The 15,834-nt window shown below is 43.7% G+C and overlaps 1 protein-coding gene across 3 annotated transcripts in view; it reads left to right on the top strand.

The window, feature by feature from the left end:
* Positions 1 to 15,834, top strand: part of ANGEL2 (angel homolog 2) — a 288,166-nt gene that overhangs the window by 208,639 nt on the left and 63,693 nt on the right. For all 3 annotated transcript variants that reach the window (XM_069233907.1, XM_069233909.1, XM_069233908.1), the window contains exon 6: positions 2,230 to 2,356. In XM_069233907.1, coding sequence (XP_069090008.1) covers positions 2,230 to 2,356 — 127 coding nt within the window. The remainder of the gene's footprint in view (positions 1 to 2,229; positions 2,357 to 15,834) is intronic.

Consider the following 15,834-nt stretch of genomic DNA (forward strand, 5'->3'; position numbering starts at 1 on the left):
GATGGCTTGCCGGGGGAGGTGTGTAATAGCAGTGGGCCTCAATAACGCACCATGGGATAAACACCAGCGGTCAGTGCGGGTCCACAGGTTATGTGGGGCTGAATAGAAAGTGTAGTCTCTCTCTTGCGGTTGTGTGGAGCGCCACGCGTCAGCAGGTTGAAATGTATCGAGGACATCTGTGAGGGTGTGTAACCGGCAGAGGGGGCGGTGGAGTCAAGGTCATAGGGCCTGTAAACTTCATTTTCTGCATACATAATTTTAAATTACTTGTTTTATGTTTTAGCTCAGCAAGGTTTTACACTGGGCTCATGTAATGGTTACATTGTTTTTTTCAAATCACCTGTTGTGATGAAAAGCAGAACACGTCTCCCCATGAAACCTTTATTAATATCTCAGTAGGACCTTAATTTGTTTCCCACTTTACTCATCTGCGCGCCATTTGAGCTGCTGCACAATTGTTCTTGTAACTGTTGGCTAGTAATAGTTTTCCTCATTGCAATAACATCTTCATGTTGTGGTTTTGAGCTGCAGAAACTGCCCCTTCAGCCTCTGTGCGCCACCTTCCCTCCAAACATATTGGTGCTGGAGACCCAGGCCACCTCTCTACCTAAAGTGCTATTGCCCTTTCACGTAGGACAGTAGATCACTCTCCTGTCCTTTTTCTTACCGCCTAATCCCCACTTTATCTTCATCTAAAGGGAGTTCTCTGCTTTTAGGTTGAACACATGAGAGTTTTGTGTCAATGATCAACTCTTTGTAGGCTTTGCTGATGCTAAAATGGGAAAGGCTGAAGAGGGCTCTGTCAAATTGGACCCCCCTGTGTATTAAAATGTTATTCCCTAGCCAAGAAGACCACATTGGAGGCTGAGGCCTCACAACAGCCTTAGTGAGAGTGTCTGCCAAGCTGCAACATGGGCATCAGTGCATACGTTCACCAAGCTCTACTGCCTTGACCGCCAGATCCTCAGAAAGGGCCATTTTGCGTGTTTGGTCCTGCGGGACGTCATGGTTTGAATCCACGACTCACATTTTCTACCAGTTGAAAGGTATTGGCTTGGCGTCTGTTCTGCAGGTGAGATATTTATAGTTAAATCATCCACCAGAAGAACAAGTTACTTACAACTACTCTGTTTCTGGTGGTTACTCTTTCTAACCACAGATTCTTGCCTCGTGACTCCTCGTTTTGTGAAGTGACCATTTCCACATTTTAAAAAGGTCCCTAGCTAGAATTCAGCACACTGTCAGCTGCAGTTTGTTTCTGCTGATGAGGGTGTGGAAATAGAACAATGCAGAAACTGACCGCATACAGTGGTGGTGCCTATAAGCAACACCGCTCCATTTATAGGGTGCTGTGAGGCTGCCACTGAGCCATATAGCACCATTTGGCCGTGCTTGGCAGCATTTGCATGAAAATCTCTAGATCTAGACTGATGCCGGGAAATATTATACAAGTGAGGAGCCTGTGTTTAGTATATTCACAAGAAAAAGTGATACTGAAGATAAGTATAGTAGTTCATTGTGATGGTTTGTAGAAACGTCTCTCCAGTTTTCATGTTGATTAGAGTTGTTTACCCCTAAAATATGACAGTGCACTTGGTTTAAATGATTCATGTTCTTTGTCATTGCTTTGTTTCCTTTTCCTAAATGCACCAACGTGTTTCCTCGCTTGTATTGTTTTTTTACTAAGTTCTGTTGGTGTCTGCAAAGATGCATTTTCCCTCCTTCTTGTCTTCTTCAGAGCTTGCTTCTTTGAAATGGATAGGTCCTAATTTTGACATATGGTCATTCACTGATCTTCCTCCGCTTCTTGTAATAGCATACCTTGTCCACAGGTTTATAGTAAATAATACAGGTCAGAAATCAAAATTATTACACTAAGGTTTTCTTGCTTGTCCGAGTCATCTGTGTAGAACTGGGTTAATATCATGAAGGCCGTGTACATATCTATTTCTTAGGTGAGATCATTATAGATGGTTTTGCATGGTCAGTAATCTAGATTTAACTTTCTGAATTTGTTTTATTGCATTGTTTACACAGCATGGATTTGCCGAAGGTGTTGACATTTTATTTGCTTCATTGGAACAATGCAGTTAAAATGTAGTGTTTCAAAATAATCTCATATTGTTTTTCTGTTTTTTCAATCTTCTGGTGCTCTTCTTCAGGTAAGGGGTATTTGAATTAGTTGATCAAAATACTTCTAGTCAAACTAAAATATGCTTTTGTTTTTAGGTATCTGGACAAGAAATTTCCCCAAGAGGACAGAGAACTTTACCTGTCCCGATTTGGCCTGAAAGTTTGGGCATCTCGGACAGCTGTGTATATGAGCAGCCACAGAAACAGAAAAGTGAAAGTCCAGGTGAGATGACTTCTTAATAGTCATTATGTACAAATGTATGACTGAAAGAAAAGGTAGTTCAATAAGTATAAGTGGTAGTCTTTTTAAGGATTCAGAGAGTAGCGTCAAATGTTCATTCTAATGATAGTTTTAGGTTTAAAAAATGTAAAACCATAAGCTTAATGCAAGATGTTGGAGTGGACAGCCGAGAAAGAAACTGATGTCATTGTGTAGGTAAGGTGCTATATGTGGCTCCGGTGGGACTGGATGGACCTGGAGCAGCACAAAACCACCTACTGGCGTGCAAGGAACTTGCAGAGAATCTCCGGATCCAGTCTAGCGCCTTTCACAAGATGAGAAATCTCCAGTTAGATAGTATATTCACCAGCAACAGCGTTACCAGTCCTTCCACCAGCCTGCGCAGCAGTTGTCATCTATTACAGCTGTAAATAGGCAGAGGCAAAGGAAAAGGCTGACGAGACCAGCAGCCCTCCTCCTCCTCCTCTTCTATATCTTCCCTGCATCACCTGGAAAGCTGTTTAGCTTCCACTTACTAGAACACGTACAAACAGTATGCAGGAGTGTCTTCCTTTCTGCAGGCCTGGTAGGCATAGCATCAGACCAGTGGGTCTTGCACATTTTAGAAAGAGGGTATACCCTTCCGTTTCTACAAGCACCTCTTCACATTGTCCCCCTGCCCTGATTCCCATCAGTTGGAGGGTCACATTTGGATCATGCAGCAGGAGGTGGCAGCCTTGTTGCAGAAAAAAGCAGTGGATTTGGTTTCAGAGCATGAAATTGGGCAGGGGTTCTACTTCGGTATTGCCTGTTTCCCAATGCGGATGCCTTTCTGCGTCAGATCCTAGTACTTAGGCTCTTGTGCCTTTACCATTGCAAGTAAAAGTTCAAGATCCTGTCCCTCGTTCTGTTACTTGTTGTGGTGGGAGTGGGACACTGGCTTGTGTCCTTTGACTTGTAGAACTCGCATTTTCAAATGCAAAACCTACAATCTTTCTGGAGGTACATGTAATTTGTGGTTGGTTCTACTACTACCTCCCATTCAGACTGACATCAATAACTTGAAACATCAAGAAGATGGTGATGTTAGTTGCAGCACATCTGTGCAGGTTGAGGATTGTGATGTTCCTGGACCTCGACTCAGCACATCTGTGCAGGTTGAGGAGTGCAATGTTCCTGGACCGCAATGATTGACTGCTGCCTTGCCCCAACTGGTGTCTCACCATCTACAGGCAACACCACCCCTGATGTTCAACTTGGTATTTTCCATTAACCTGCCCAAATCTTACCTATAGCCCTCTTGATGCCTCAAGTTGATAGAGGCACTAGTCGTTACATCATCTGTGAGAGTCTTCCCTCCTCTTCAGAGGAGTCAGGGTAAGATTCTGATGTTGCTGAAGGGGACTCCAGTGCCAGTCCTTACTGATCTTCACCTTCCAGGTCTACTGGCGTCTGACATTCGAGTGGTAAAACGCAGGCACTGGCAAATGAGGGCTTTTCAGTGGTGCCTTCGTCATCAGTGGTTCCACCATGAGGGGCATTTATTGGGTACCATCAGAATCTCCCTAGATGCAGCAGCTGACTTTACCTGGTGGTCGATAGAAGAGAATCTGGTGTATGGGATGGCTTTCTGTCCTCCAGTAGCAGTGGCCACAACAGTTAACAATATATTTACCTTTGGATGGAGTGTGCATCTGGAGTAATTGGTTTCCAAACGATCAGGTTTTTTTTACATCAACTTGCTTATGCTGTTGGCACTTCGTCCCACGTTTTATTACCCAGAATCCCCAGTAAACCTCAATTTTAGCTTTTAAAAAAAAAACCTCAAATTTTCCTCACAATTGTGTGTGAGATCACTGCGCCGGCTCAAATTTCGTACCACCCAACATTCCTCTTGGCCTCCTGATAAAAATGATACCTCACTTATGTCTGTGCCCAAAGCAGTGTCCGGCTAAAACGTATATTAAAAACAAAAAAAAGAAAAAAACTGCTCTTTGGTACCATCTCAATCTCTACATGTTTTTGGCCCTTCCCTGACGCATGCGTTTGGCCCACCCACACAAGTGAGTTATCATTTTTATTGGGAGGCAGAAGAAACGCTTGGTGATAGGAAATTTGTGCCAGCACAGTGATCTCACAACAGAAATGGGAGGAAAATGTGTTGTTTTTTTGATTTTAGATTTTTTTTTTTTAATAGCTAAATTTGAGATTTGCAGGGGATTCTAGGTAAGAAAACGTTAGAGGATCTACACAAGCTATACCTCCCTGGACTCCCCCGGGTTCTAGGTTTCAGGAATGTGTGGGTTTGGTAGGTTTCCCTAGATGGCCGCCGAGCCCGGGATCAAAAACGGAAGTTACCCCCTTGCAAAACCAGGTTGTTTTGTGATGGATAATTTTGATGTCTCCACAATATGTTATGCGCCGTTTCCTGTCGCAGGCACTTGGTTTACTCGCACAGGTGAGGTATAATTTTTGTTGGGAGGCTTAGGGGAATGCTGGGTGGAAGGAAGTTTGTGGCTCCCCTCAGATTGCAAAACTTTGCATCACCAAAATGTGAGGAAAATTTGTTTTTTTAGACAACCGTTGAGGTTTGAAAAGGATTCTGGGTGACAGAACCTGGTGAGAGCCCCATAAGTCACCCCACCCTGGATCTCCCTAGGTGTGTAGTTCAAAAAAAAAAAAAAAAAATTTTTCAGGTTTGCTAGGTTTCCCTGGTTTCCGGCTTAGCTAGAGCTCAAAATCCACAACTAGGCACACTGCAAAAAACGTGTCAGTTTTCAGTGGAAAAAGGTGATGTGTCCACATTGCATTTTGGGGCGTTTCCAGTCGCAGGAAGTAGGCCAACCCACACAAGTAAAGTACCATTTTTATATGAAGACTTTGGGGGAACACAGAATAGCAGAACTGTTATTACCAATTGTCTTTCCCTGCATTTGCACCTTCAAAATGTAAGACAGTGTGTAAGAAAAATCATTTTGAGAAATGCCCTGTAATTCAAGCTAGTATGGGTACCTCCAAATTCAGAGGTGTACAAATAACCACTGCTTCTAAACTCTATATCGTGTGCCCATTGCAGAAATACATAGGTTTCCGTGATACCTATTTTTCTCTCTGTATATTTTACCAAATGAATTGCTGTATGCCTGGTACACAATGAAAACCCATTGCAAGGTGCAGCTCATTTATTGGCTCTGGGTACCTTGGGTTCTTGCTGAACCTACAAGCCCTATAAATCCTCTCAACCAGAAAGGGTCCAGCAGACGTAACTGTCTATTGTTTACGAAAATCTGCTATTGTTGGAAAAAGCTACGGATGAAAATGTAAACAGAAATGGCTGTTTTTTTCACCTCAACTTCAACATTTTTTTTTATCTCAACTGTTACTTTCAGAATTTTGTCTAATTTTCTGAATTATATAGCTTTCCATGATCCACCATTGGTTCCACACCTATTTCTGTCACTAACTAACTGGAAGGAGGTTGAAAGCACAAACAAATAGGAAAAATTGGTTTTGTCCCAGTAAAATGCCAAAACTGTGTTGAAAAATTTGGTTTTATAATTCTAGTCTACCTGTTCCTGAAAGCTGGGGAAATGGTGATTTTAGCACTGCAAACTCTTCGTTGATGCCATTTGCAGATGCTTTCTTCTGCAGCACTTTTTTCCCATTTTTGCCAAAAAAACTACATTTTAGCTGTATTTTGGCTAATTTCTCAGTCACCACCAGGGGAGTCCACAAACCCTGGGTACCTTTTAGAATCTCCAGGAAGTTGGGGATAAAAAGACGGATATTTAGTGTGGATAGCTTATGTGAACAAAACGTTCTGGGGGGGTCTAAGAGCAAGATACCCCAAATAGCCAAAATAAAGCTTAGCCCAGGAGGAGGAAAAGGCTAGCACAAGGAGTCTTTGTCAAGACATACTCATATTATATAGGAAAACGCCAGGTCTTAAGGGCCTTCCTGAACTTCAATAGATCAGTTAAGGACCTCAATAAGACTGGGAGTTGATTCTAAAGCTTAGCCACCCCTACAGTAAAGGTCAGGCACACATGACTGGATTTTTATTTTCAAAACTTAGTCATTCATGCCAGGTTGGCTGAAGAGCGAATAGATCTTTTGAGGAGGTATCTTAATCTCTTTGTAAGGGGACTGAAACCAGTCCCTGGAGAGCTTTGAAAGCAATGCAAAGCGATTGAAATAGAATTTGTTATTTTAGCGGCAAACAATGGGGATCCTGCACCTCTACGGAGACAGAGGATGTTCTCGATCTGTTCAAGGCAAGTTTGGCAGCCTCAATCTGAACTCTTAACAGACAGTGTAATAAATATTCAGGTGTGCCTAGCAGAAGAGCATTGCAATAATCCGAGCTACTGAGGACTACACTATGAACAACCAGGGCTCTAACGGAGGGGGGCAGTATCCTTCGCAGAGCTCTCTTTGATTACAGTATGCGTTGACAGCACACCTTATTTTTACATAGATTGTGGCATTCTGATTTTATTTTACTGAATTTATGCTCTTCTAATTTTTAACAATTTTTTAACTAATTGTTAAATTTTATGTTTTCTATTGTTAAAAATGTTCACGTCTGGTGCTTTTACACGCTATTGTACTTTGGTGTGTGGGGAGGGGTGACCGACAGGGCTGAGAGGGAATTTTTCACACTGGGCCATTGTTTAGAGAGGTTAGCGCTCTAGCTTCCTTCCAGCATTTTCCCGGACTACGACCTGCCTAATGGCGACTGTGGTGCCAGACGCGCAGTGGGTGTGCCTAAGGCAAGCCCGTCTGCTCCCGAATAGACCCAGGGGCCAGGGATGCTCCCATTCTCATCTGGTAACTATGCTTATTCATCCTCCACCTTGTTTGGTCTGTGTTCTTTGGTACCGAAAGAGTGTAGGCACTCATTACATGTTCTAGGCGGGGATAAGGAATGTCGCCACTGTTCAATTCAGTTTATTACGACTGATCCTTTTCTCTCTACCCTGACTAGTGCAGTTGGAGGGTTCAAGCGGGAACGCCACTAATATGTTTATTGTGAAGAAGAGTTCTTTAGAAGGAACCCCATCAGGGGTCTTTACATTGTTTAACTTGAACTGCTGGTCCCTGATAAAACATCACCAAGACTTATTCGTTTTTTTTTTTTTTTTTTGTGTGTTTTTTTTTGGGAAGGAGGGGGATCGGGGGGGTCATAACCCTGACGCTATGTTCCTTAAGGAGACCTGGTTAAATGAGGCTTCTGGTCCGGACATTGTAGCAGCTTTATTGCCTGGCTATTACATATTGCTTCTCAATCGAAAGGTTAAAAAAGCAGTTGGGAAAGCTATCATAGGGAGAGACAAGTTTGCTTGTAAAATAGAGAAGCTTGAGATCTCTGATTGTGAAACTCTGCTTTTTGCTATGTCGCCGACTGAGAATTTCACCATGTCAGATGTTTTAATGTATTGTTCTCCAAGTGCGGCTAGTAGTTGGGGCTCTGAACTAATAGAGGAATTGTTCTCTGCTATTCTTAAATGCGCCAACTTTGCAGTGTTAGGAGACCTAAATCCCCAACTCGAGGATAAAACAGATAAGGTGGGTTTGTCCCAAATTGAGGAGCTTTTAGCTTTAAAGGTGAATTTGATTATTCACCTTCCCACTCACATAGCTGGGGATCTATTGGATCCTGTCTTCGCAAATCTAGATACAATTCAGTCAGATAGGCCTCTACCCCTGACATGGTCTGATCATTATAATACTACCCCCTGCTCATTTTCACTTGACTCAACTTCACTTCAAGTTTAAGCAGTCTATGTCCCATGGTAGATGTTGGGCTAAGCTTGATCTCCAGAAATGGAATGAGCTGTTGGGAGACCTCCCCCATCTTAGGTACTTCAGTGGAAGGTGATGCTCAAAAGATAGCTAGCTTGCTTAGATCCTCTGCAGATATGATGGCTTCCATTACCATCAAGTGCCATAGATCCTGACCCCTGGCACCATGGTTTATTGACACCTTATACAAGGAGAAGAAAGTTTGTAAACCGAGAGAATCTGGTGTAAATCTAATCCCCAAGTGGACAAGCTATAAGAATGCTTAAAGATCTATCAGAATTTTTTTTGACAAGTTAAGGCCTCTTACTTTATGAAGAAAATTAGAGAAACTAAAAATTGCCGTAAGATACTCTTTAAAGTGGTGAAGGTGCTTGCTGATTTGTCTCCTAGATTTCCTCTTTCTCAACTACAGTGCAATGAAATCGCTTACTTTTTTGTCAATAAAGTCAAGGCCATTAAAGACACCTTCTCTTCCACAGTAAAGGCTCATGAACCAACTGGTGTTTCTAGAACTAGGACTTTATTAACGCATTTCTAGCCTATTGATATATCATCTGCATGGCTTTATCTACCTTGAAATCTGGCTCCTCTTTGCACCCCCCCTCGGACATTTTAGGTAAGCTCTCTCAACAAAACCTAGAGTTGATTGTCCAACTATTAAATCAGTCCCTACTTAACAAGGTAGTCTGTAATAGCTGGAAAACAGCATTAGTCACCCCTCTGCTGAAAAAGCCCAATGCTGACCCATTGGCTTGCTCTAATTATAGGCCTATATTTCTCTTATCTATATTATAAAAAATGTTGGAAAAACGTGTGAATCTGCAATTAACATGGCTCACAGAACAGAATGGTCTACTCCACCCTTCTCAGTCAGGCTTTTGTGCTGCTTACGGCACTGAATGAGCACTACTTGGGGTCACAGAATTCCTGAGACATACATTGGATGAAGGTGTGGGGCAGCTGCACTTTTGCTACTGGACCTGAGTACAGTTTTCAATAAGTACTGTTATCCTTGATATTTATCAGGAGACTCAATGACTTGGGCATACGGGGTAAGCCACTCGTATGGATTAAATCCTTTCTGGAGAACTGTTTCTTCCAGGTTCATTCCAATCAATGTACATCTAAGCCATGTGCTCTCACTTTGGGTGTGCCTCAATGCTCCGTTCTGAACCCTTTGCTTTTTAATCTCTATGTGAGGCCACTGGCTGACATTGTTGAGGGCTTTGGCCTTAATGTATTTTCTTAGGCAGATGACACCCAATTTGTGGTCTCTCTGTCTTCAAAGGACCATTCAACCATGGCTGCACTTCCTCATTGTCTTCAGCAAGCGGCAAACTGGATATGCGCAAACTCCTTGAAGTTAAATGGAGCAAAGACGGCAGTACTACTTGTGGGTAATTCTTCTACACCATGGGGCCGCAACTGTGGCCAGTGTCTTTGGGTACACCTTTGCTTCCTCTGTTAAGTCTGGGAGTTTGGTTGGATCACAAGCTGTCGATGAAGCAACAGGTAACTAAGGTGGCTGCCACCTGTTTTGGCATCTTGAGATGGGGAAAAAATCCTTTATTGTATTCCTTTTACAGCCCCAGTGCACCGTAATCCAAGCCTTATTTATGTCAAGGCTGGGTTACAAAAATGTCCTTTATCTTGGGGTAACAAAAGCCCTGCTAAAACGTCTTTAACAAGTACAGAATGCTGCTGCATGCCTCCTTCACCCATCATGTTTCCCCATGGGGAACAGGTTCAAGACTGGTTTGCATATGGCTGGGTTCAAACTGGAATGGCATGGCAAGCAAAAAAAACTGATGGATTAAACCCAGATCTGTGACTGGGGTGAATGTTTGATTTGTTCTGCATTCTGTCCATTTCTTGTTTTTGCATTTATATTCACGTAAAGCATCCTTAAGAGCTTTCTTGTCCTCCTCCAAATATGCTGTGCGCCATCTCCTTTCTGCCCTCTTACACTGTAGTTTTAGCAGCCTAAGCAAGGCATTCTACCTTGGTGCAGAGGGTTTCCGGCAGGATTTTATTTCCTTCAGTGAAATAACAGAATCCAAAGTGTCCAATATTTGATTCTCCAGGTCAGCGTTATTGCCCTCAATAGAGCAGCTTAGGTCAATAATGGGAGACAGCTTAAAAATAAGCTTGTCCGTACTAGGTCTATTAAGTTTTTTCCAAGCTCTCCCTAAATGGGAGATAGCCAAAGACGCTTTACGAGAGCGGAACTCTGCCCTGAAGTGAAAAAGATACCAGAGGGTGATCAGTCCAGCAGAGAGGTAAGATATTTGCCATTGTGGCTAGCCCAACCATGGCAAATATAAGGTCCAGTATGTAGCCACACTTATGTGATGTTCAGTGGCTTTTGTATCTAATTTCATCTTTTTTGGCAGTTGAGGTTGCTGACTTTTAAAACAGTTGTTCTTATGACCATCACTTCAGTAAGTTTCAAGTGCTTTGTCTGCCCACCTTTCGCCTGCTTCGATTTGGATAAACTGACCTTGAGATCTAAACAGGTTTCCAATGTGAGATAGTGACCCTCTTCCAGTTGGGGCAGTATATAAATTTCTTTCCACTTTCTTCACACAACCCCATCCCGCCAAGGAGGTGGTGAGACTATATCACCTGGATCCTCGCAGGGTTGTCCTTTATTACACCAACCACATGAAGGAAATTAGGTCTGCCAACCAACTCTACATGTGAAGGGAGCCAAAAGTGCAGAGCAGTCCAGAAGAAAAGGACGTTATCACATTGGCCTGTCCTGGGAATTAAAATGTGCTGCACCCGAGCCAAAAAGGAACGCCTGAAAGGAACCGGTCATTATTCCACCAGAGTGAAGTCCTGACACCACTATTAATCTAGGGGTGTTCCATTGGCTTGAGATTTGAAGTGCAGGGCCATGGGCTTCTCTTCACTCTTTTGCGAAACACTGTTGCTTGGATTCAGATGTTAAAAGGGTTCACTTGCCTTTGATCTATTCTTTTTACCTAATATGGCAGGCTACAAACTTTGTACTGAGGGTGAACAATAGGGACAGAGGGCATCTTTGTCTAGCGTTGGGATGTCTGATGAATGGCCATCGAGCATAAAGTGCCCCCAAGCATCTTATCACCATTATCATAGAAGTAAATTTCAGTAGTCCAAAGACTACATTTTCTATGACTGAGGAGGAATGACCAGTCAACATGGTCAAAAGCCTTTTCAACATCCAGGGAAATAAGGAATTCTGGGATTTGTTTTCTCCCTACTTTCTCTTTTAAATGTATTTCTTTCCTCACATTCTTGAGGGTTTGCCTACCTTGCACATAACCCCATTAGTCATGATGGAATAAGGTGTTGTAACAGATTTTTGCAGTCCGGTTGCTTAAATCGTAGTGTAATTTTGTAACAGCATTAAGTTAGGCCATCGGCATATATGAGTCTGAGTTTTGGATTTTTCCCCTGTTTGACAATGGCAAAGACATCGGTCTTGGTCATGGAGACTGTGATAATACCCATGTTGCGTATTTACCCTCTGTTTGTAAGGGATTCCTTCAAGGTACTATTTAAAGGGAAATTATTTGTTTGACTCATTTGTGGCTGTAGATACACATGCTCTTTATACTCCTGCCATCTAGTGTTGGGACAGGAATTGTGCAAGTTGTTTTTTTTCGAAAAGTGTTTCGGTCCCAAAATGTAGTGACTCCTCCTCTCGCTGGTAATGCACATGGTCATCAACACATTGTTAGATTGTTTTCTTCCACTGTCTGGTCCAGTCATGTATCACTGAGCTCCGGGTCGAGACCATTTTTTCTTTTGGACTCTTTCCGTTCGGGATCCACCCTATCTTTGTCGGTATTGTTATCTAACGCGTTTTCCCCCATTGTCTACATTTCAAGACCAAGAAAGCATCGCCCATCAGCACACTCTATCAGACCTTTTGGGCCACGCCCTTGAGGCAGACCATTTTTATTCCTTCAAACTAGATTATGCCCTGCTAACGAAACGGGTTCTGCCCCTGGGACCACGTAAAGTTCCTGTGGAGCGACCAACGTCAGGTCTGCAATCTGTTTGTTTCCTGACCACAGAGAAGAAGACTGCGAGGCCTGCCTGTCGTTTCAGTCTGAAAAGACTATGGGACCGAAGAGCATGTTGCTGGGAAATGCAGACAGGAGGTCGAAAACACACCCAATATTTTCCAATAACAGGATGTCGAGCGAGAAGAGGAGGAACTCCACAAGGCCTCTGTGGCTGAAAAAGAGGCCTTTTCCATTGACTGTTCCAACTCTGAGGTAGAGAGAGACCTCGAAATGCAGGATCTCCCACCAGGGCAGCTTACTTTAAGTACTATTTTCACCATTCTGCCACATAAAAACATTCAAGTTCCTCCGAAATGAAGGCTTCCGGACCACCACTGCCAACAGCTCATGGTCGGCACCGAAAATCCGATTCGGATGCCCCGCCCTCGGGCTCTGAAACAAAACACAAGCCTAAGCCAACCACCTTGGTGCCATGCCGACCAGCTCCACCTTTGGCACTGACCACTTCTGCTTCCCAATTGGCACCAACAACTTTGGCATCCTAAGATGCGCCTCCCCAGCTTCGGCATCAACCGTTCCGGCACCAAAACACAAGACCACTTTGGCTCCGAAACTTCCTAGTGCCTTGGTCGAACCAATTCTTAACAAAATGAAGGAGAAACTTGATGCCAAACAAAAGCAGATTCACATACGGCCTCAAACCGGATGTATTTTGGCAAAGACTGTTGTTACCACACATTTTTCATCCAAACGACAATTTTCATTTGAAGAGTTCATTGAATGGCCCCGGCTACTAAGAAAAAGAGGACTGCTAAAGACTCCAGCCCTTTACAACCTCCTACACCAGCCTATCCTCCACCCACAACACCTTCTCCACCACTTTCAATCTCTCCCCCTCATTCATACAAAGACCCACTAGATATCAACCCTCATGGGTCCTCACACTCTTTCTTTGGTGGACAGGGGATGATACGTTTGATGCACCACAATCCTGTGATCTTTGGTCAGCTTATGATGTCGACTCACAACCTGACACTGACCCAGACTTTACCCTGCTAGACCATCGCCTCCATATGACGCAACCTCCTTCCAGGAGCTTATTGGCTGGGCAGCGACATTCCACCAGGTACCCTTGCATAAAGAACCCATAGAAGGTGACTTTTTATTGGAGGCCCTTCTTCACACAGGGTAATACAGTACCTCCCTATGCTCAAAGGAATGTTGAGGAAGGCAGATCATATCTTTAAAGTTCCTGTTAGGGCCTGTATTATCATGCCAAGGGTGGATACAAATAGAAAGTTTCATCCTCTGACCCTATTTTTTATTACTGGGCAAATCTCACCTGATTCTTTAGTGGTATCCAATGCCCGTAAGAGGGCTAATTCCCAAACTGCCAGTGACGCTCCACCTCCTGACAAGGAGAGCAAGCTTACTGATGCGTCTGGCAAGCGTGTTGCAGCACAATCTGCCAATCCTTGGCACATAGCTAATACTATGGGGTTGTAAGCTAGGGGCGATCATGCTCATTGGGACTAGATGGAAGAACTCCTCCAATACCTCACAGAAGAGAATTGGAAGAGAGGACAAGAGTTACTGAGGGACAGCTCATCTCATATTAGATGTTCCTTAGGCTCTGCGGACTCGGCTGCCAGAGGGATAAACACTAGTGTCCTGCTACGTTGTCATGCTTGGCTACGCGTGTCAAGCTTTAAGCCAGAGCTGCAACCAATCCTCTCAAATGTTCCTTTTGATAAGGAACAACATTTTGGTCCTCAAGCTGACTAAGCACTCAAAAAACAAAAAAAGAAAAGAAAACGTTATAGAGGTTGCAAAGTCCATGGGGGCATTCAAACCCCTAGTGCCTGTGGTTCCTTTCGACATCCATCCTACAAGCCAAGTTCCAAGTCAACATCATCAGGTGCCTCATACTCATCACTGGGGACAAAGTCATCAGTCCTCTCCCAGAAGTTACTATAGAGGCACATACAGGGGAAATAACACGAAAGGGAGGGGCAAAAGTGGTTTACCATGTGGCACAACACCTGCCACAAAGCAGTGACTCCCTTCTCCTTCCCCCGACTATTCCTGACCTGTCGGGGGACGATTACAGATGTTCCTCCCTTTCTGGCAAAACATAATATCTGATCAGTTGGTGTTGGATATTATCCAACATGGTTACTGTCTGGAGCTCATTTCCACACCTCCAAATATTCCACCTCGCAGTCACAAACTTTTCATGGAACATCTAACCCTGCTCAAATAGGAAGTGCAAGCTCTACTTCTGAAAAAAGTTATAGAACCCATCCTTACACAACATCAAAGGTTAGGAGTATACTCCCCATACTTTCTGATCCCCAAACACGACTGGTCCTTACAGCCAATACAAGATCTATGGCCATTGAATCGCTACATACTGTTAGAGCAGTTCACCTGGTCACCCTCCAGGATGTGATCCCACCTCTCCAACAATGTGATTTCCTCTTAGCACTAGACTTAAAGGACACCAATTTTCACATTTCCTTGCATCCAGCACATTGCAGATACCTTAGATTTGTGAAGGTTTGCAAGCATTATCAGTTAAAACTTCTACCATTCGAGTCACTACTGCACCTTGTGTATTCACAAAGTTTCTAGCTGTGGTAGCAGCACATTTGCGCAGACAAAACATCCTTGACTTTCCATATTTAGGCGACTGGCTCATCAAGGCCAGAACTCTTCTACTATGTCTCCATCAAACCCAGACCACCATAGATTTGCTACATCAACTAGGCTTCATCATCAGTTCCCAAAAATATCACCTTCAGCCTCTACAGATTCAACTCTATCTAGGGGCTATTTTAAACACACCGCTGGCATTAGCCTATCCCAATGCAGCTCGAATATAACATTTTCAAACACAAATATCCTGTTTCCAAGCCATACAAGTCACATTCAGAACAGCCATGAGGCTTCTGGGTATGATGGCTTTGTGCATCACCATAATGCCAAATGCACAACTGCAAATGGTCTACTACAGGAATGTCTAGCACAACAATGGTCTCAGTCACAGGGTCAGTTGGAGGATCTAGTGTTGGTACACAGCCACACTCATCACTATCTGCAATCATGGAACAATAACCTGTTAAAAGGACTGCCTTTCCTCAACCCTGTTCCCCAAATCATGCTGACAACCGATGCATCACAGACTGGTTGAAGTGCTCACCTTCAGGATCTCACAGTCCAAGATCTCTGGGATACCAAACACCAGGATCTCCACGTCAGTTACCTGTAACTTCTTGCTGTTCATCTAGCGTTGAAAGCATTCACTTATCACCTGATCGGCAAGGATGTCTTGATCTGAACAGACAACATGACAACCGTGTATAAGTGACAAAGACAGGGTGTGGGGCACATTCTCTGGCGTTGGGTTCTCCGTCACAACATATCTGTTAGCGGAACATCTTCTGGGAACACACAACAATTTTACCGACCTTCTCAGAAGGATGAGGCAGCAAGTCCACGAGTGGGAATGCCACCCACAAGTCCTACTCCTCATTCTCAGAAGGGGTGTGGGAGTTCGGGGGCGTGTGGGGGGGAGGGTTCCAGACATAGATCTGTTAGCAACAGCGGACATCGCAAAATGCTCAAACTTTGCCTCCAGATTTCCACACCCCCAAT

Source organism: Pleurodeles waltl, chromosome 5 (assembly GCF_031143425.1).
Source record: "Pleurodeles waltl isolate 20211129_DDA chromosome 5, aPleWal1.hap1.20221129, whole genome shotgun sequence".
NCBI lineage: Eukaryota > Metazoa > Chordata > Amphibia > Caudata > Salamandridae > Pleurodeles > Pleurodeles waltl.